Source organism: Dipodomys ordii, unplaced genomic scaffold (assembly GCF_000151885.1).
Source record: "Dipodomys ordii isolate 6190 unplaced genomic scaffold, Dord_2.0 Scaffold24, whole genome shotgun sequence".
Classification (NCBI taxonomy): domain Eukaryota; kingdom Metazoa; phylum Chordata; class Mammalia; order Rodentia; family Heteromyidae; genus Dipodomys; species Dipodomys ordii.
The window spans coordinates 10,718,743-10,723,683 of NW_012267240.1; the positions used below are offsets into that span (position 1 = coordinate 10,718,743).

General features: G+C 40.3%; 1 protein-coding gene across 1 annotated transcript in view; it reads left to right on the forward strand.

Annotated features, from left to right (window-relative positions):
• Positions 1 to 1,063: 1,063 nt before the first annotated feature.
• Positions 1,064 to 4,941, forward strand: part of Dnajc1 (DnaJ (Hsp40) homolog, subfamily C, member 1) — a 158,972-nt gene continuing 155,094 nt past the window's right edge. The window contains exons 1-2 of the mRNA XM_013014598.1: positions 1,064 to 1,083; positions 4,438 to 4,939. Of these exons, the coding sequence (XP_012870052.1) occupies positions 1,064 to 1,083; positions 4,438 to 4,939 (522 nt within the window). The remainder of the gene's footprint in view (positions 1,084 to 4,437; positions 4,940 to 4,941) is intronic.

The window sequence follows — 4,941 nt, forward strand, 5'->3', positions numbered from 1 at the left end:
TGATCGTAAGTTTAACATCAGGTTTACCTATTGGCCTTCTATTATCTATTTTCCCTTTTTGTTATTGGCTAGATTTTCTTGATATTTTCATGTCTCAGACTTTTTAAAAACCATATGTCATATAATTTTTTAAATTAAAATCTGTAGGTGATGGTGGTAATATTTTCTTCCAGAAATGAAGATAGATAAGACTGGAAGTCTGCTTACCTTTGTCTAATCAGGGATGAACTGGATAAAGACTGCTTACAGTTTTAAAGACTTGGTCCATTCCTTATTTAATTCTGTTTTTTATGAGTTCTGTGAACTTTTCCTCAAGAACAGGAAGGGTGTTTGTTTCCTCTGCCCTCAATTCTTCCATTGAGAAGCTTTAAGCTTAAACTTTTACCTTCTTGGTCATACAACTTCATAAATAATTGTAAATATCTTGAATGGGAAGGGTTTCTGTGTATCTTAGGCAGGTTCTTTCTTCTGGGTAGAGTTAGTAGGTTCTATATATAGTGGTAGAATGTGTGTGGGGGGGCGGGGGAAGGAATGATTTTGCCTATCAAGTCCAGAGCCTCAGTCCCTTTCTCCACTACAGAACTCAGCAAAGGTCCTACAGAAAACTTAGTTTTATGTTTGGGGATTCTTTTAAGTTTTTCAATCTGCAATTCACAACACAGTGGTTTCTCTTTTTCTAAGTAAAGTCTTCTGCTCAGATCAAGCTTGATGAGTCCATGCCCAGAATCAGTAAATGCTATCATGGTTACTTAATCCGAGCCTCAGCAAAAGAAGATTCATTCAACTGCACTGTCCTTTGTGGCACAATAACTAACCATGTGAAGATGCCAAAGTAGGTTTCTAAATATGAACTATAGTCTTTGCAAGTACTTGGACCAGCAAGAAAATCTCAGTATGAACAGGTATAATGAGAACTAGGGAGGACAAAATTTCAAGAATGTGGATAACAATATGCAGTCTCCAACTCTGTACCAGGTTGCCATCAGAAGGGGATAGGATCCCTCTAGATAAAGTCCCTGCCGTTCCTGGAAAACAGGATAGATATCAGCAGTGAAGTACTAGAATGTCTGCTAAAAGATCAAGGTAAGACTCCTAGATTTGTGGCCATATGGGATCCATTTCAAATGAAATACTGAATTTATCTATTGATCAAATAAAGAGAAAAGATGGATGATGTCATATAAAAGTAGCACTTTTTGTTACTTTAATATTATTTTGATGATTTATTCATGTAACTTAACTTAGCAACTTGGTAAAGATGACTCTTATTCTAAGAAAATTAGTTTATCAAAAGATAAACTAAAAACTATAGTAGAGAAGTGTTTACAGGACTCGGTTCAACTCACTGAGTGCTATCATGTGCTTTGCATTGTCCTTAGTGCTGAGGATACAAAGAAAAGGTAGCATCTCTTGCTGCAGATTGAATGTTTGTTTCCTTACAATATTCATATGTTGCAGCCCTAAGCTCTGATGTTGTAATATCTGGTGGTGGGATGTTTGTGGGTGAGTTAGATGAACTTATGAGTGCAGCCCCTTTATAAAAAGAGATATGAGGTGTTTCTCTTTGCATCCCCCACTCTTCCTTGGTCATGTTAATATATTATAAGACAGCCATGTGCAAAAAGAAGGTCCTAACTATTACCTGAGCATGCTGTCACCCTGATCTGGGTTTTCCCAATGTTTCAGAACTTTGGGCAATATCTGTTGTTTAAGCCTCATGGTCCATATTTTTCTAGCAGCCCTAGCAGATTCTGCTCTTGTATCTCTGAAAGGGCAACCTATATCCTTATTTCAGCTTTTTGTTATTTCCCTTCCCCTCCCCAAATTAGAAAAAGGTATATACAAGATGCAGGGCACTGGAATCAAATACAGTGAAAACAAGGGGTTATACCATGGGGTAAGAACATACAAGAGAAACAAAAAAAATCACATAGTACATTTAAAACAACAACAACAATGATAAAACCTCTTGTGTCCCTATCTTGGGGTTCATTTCACTTAGCATCATCTTATATGGTCATATGTAGCTTTTCTGCTTGTCCTAGATATATACTACTTACTGCAGATAAGGGAAACCATAGGACCTATGTTTCTTTGGGACTGGCTTACTTCACGTAATACAATTTTCCTAGGTCTTTCCATTTCCTAACAAATGGAGTGATGTCATTCTTTCTGATGGAGGCATAGAATTGCATTATAAGATATATATATATATATATATATATATATATATATATATATATACCACATTTTCTTGATCTATTCACTTACTGAGGTGCATCTGGGTTGGTTCCATAACTTAGCTATGGTGAATAATGTTGTGATAAACATAGTTGTGCTGATAGCTTTAGTATGGCCTTGTTTGTGATCATTTGGGTAAATGCCCAAAAGTGGGATTGTTGGGTCATAGGGAAGCTCTCTATGTGTAGTCTTTTGAGGAACCTCCATACTGCTTTCCAAAGTGGTTGAACAAATTTACGCTCCCAACAACAATGCAGTAGGGTTCCCTTCTGGACACATCCCCTCCAGCATCTGTTATTAGCTTTCTGGATTATAGCCATTCTAACTGGGGCGACGTAGAATCTCAATGTTATTTTGTTTTGCATTTCTTTTATGGCTAGAGAAGTTGAACATTTCTTCATGTGTCTATTGGCTATTTTTATTTCCTTTTCAGAGAAGTTTCTCTTTAAGTCTTTCGCCCACTTATTAATTGGGTGGTAGTTTCTTTGAGGATTTGTTGTTGGGGGATTTACTTTTTTGAGTTCTAAGTATATTTTAGATGAGACCCTTGTCCATTGTATGGCTAGTGAAGATCTCCCAATCCTTGGGTTTTCTATTGATCTTGCTAGCTATGACCTTTGCCAAACAGAAGCTCTGCAGTATCAAAACATATATATATAGATATATAGATATACTTAAGCAATATATGTTTGCATTCATTTATGATTTTATTTAAAATATATTTAAATTCCATGATAATTCCTAAGATTTGCTTTTAGGTCATGTTTTGTTGGATTTTTTTACTTCCAGATTTGTGTTTTTAATTTTTTATTATTATAAAGGTCATGTACAAGGGGTTACAGTTACATAAGTTAGGTAAAAAGTATGTGTCTTTTTGGATAATATCACCCTATGTCATGTTTTTTAACCTTTATCAAATGCTTTCTTTTTTTGTCGATTGTGGGGCTTGAACTCAGGGCCTAGGTGCTGTCAAGCGCTAGCTCAAGGATAGTGCTCTATCACCTTGAGTCACTGCCCCAGTTTCAATTCTTTGGTGACTGGTTAGCTGGAGATAAGAGTCTTAGGAACTTTCTGCCCCAGCTGGTTTTGAATCATGGTCCTCAGATCTCAGCTTTCTGAGTAGCTAGGATTATGGACGTAAGCCACCAGTGCTAGGCTCAAATATTCTTATTACAAGAATGAAAGTAACTTTATCATTGCTGAATTAACTGGATGTAACTGGACAGATCCAAAAAGGGGAAAACAGGAGGCCAGACTTCAAAACTAGGCTACTAGTCTGAGTTATACAAATATTTTTTGTTCTCTTTTTCAGTTTGAGTTATTTAAATTTAATTTTATTGTAAGGGCAATGTACAGAGGGGTTACAATGATGTAAGTTAATGAGTATGTTTTTGAGCATTATTGCCCCCTCCCTTGTTTTCTCCCACGTTCCCTCCCCCTTCTTTCCTCACCCCCAAGTTATAAAGTTCATTTCCAACAGTGTCTTGCTGTTGCATTGATTCACGCTTTGTCCCTTGTCTCACCATTCTGTTTGAGTTACTTGAACAAGTTTTTTGTTGTTGTTGTTCTCTTTTTCTTCAATACTACTTCACACATGTGAGAAGGCAAAAACAAAGTTCACACCAAAGAACAATAGTGTGGAAGAAAAAAAGAAAATAGAGGAAACAGAAGCAATAAGAACCTAGAGGTGAGACATTATTTGGAAGACCAGGTTGTTAGCCATTGTTTTTAAAAACAAACATCAATGGGGGAGGGGGGAAAGAGGGGTGGCTTATTAGTGGTGCGCTAACGTGGTTAAGCTACATTTCTCCTGAAACTACCATTGGCTCACGATCAGGAACTCTACCAAGCTCTTTTATTGTATATGTGTCTGAATCTTAATTGATAAGTAGAAGCATATCTTTTGTCTTGAATTCCTTTTGTTTTTATTTCTCTCTCTCAAAAAGAAATCCTATTCACTCCATTTGTCCCTTTTAGACATCGGTTCAGTTCCTCCGATCTTTGTTGATGGGATAATGAAATGTTTGGAACAGAAGCCATATTCAATAAATTGTTTCAAGCATGCTTTCAGAGTGAAGTAGCAGGAGAGCAAGACAGGAGCTATTTGGAGAGGAACCTTGTAAGGGGGATGTCTGCGGTAGATGCGTGACATCTGTAACTGTTTAAGTCTGTTCACCTGCTTAAATACACGTGCAGCTCCTACACGTTCGCGACCAACTTAAAATCAGCCTTGGGAGGCTCTGATGGCAGTAGTGGTGGTGGTGGTGGTGGTGGAGAGCGCACCCAGCGTTTCTACTTCCGGTCCCACCCCCTCCCCGCGGTTGCTAGGAGACGTGATGTCACCGGAAGCGAGACCTGGGATAGGCTGAGGCGAAGCCTCGCCCCCTCCACCGCTTCAGCGCCGGCGCTGGCTCTCCAGCTGTTTGTAGGCCCCGGGGCCAGGGTCCAGGAAGGGAGGCCCCGCTCCCACCCCCTGCCCGCGCGCCGGTCGGGTCCGGCCGCCCGCTCCCACGGCCCTCACGGTCCCCGCGCTCCCGCCGGAGCCGGCCGCCTGACTGCCTTGCCCGCGCTTCTGACTGACAGACGCCGTTTCCCGGCGGCCGGGCTGCCCGCCACGTCCCCGGTGTCGGCCGACCGCACGGCGTGGCCAAGCGACCTTTCCGAGCCCAGCGCGATGTCAGCGCCCCGCTCCGGGCTGGC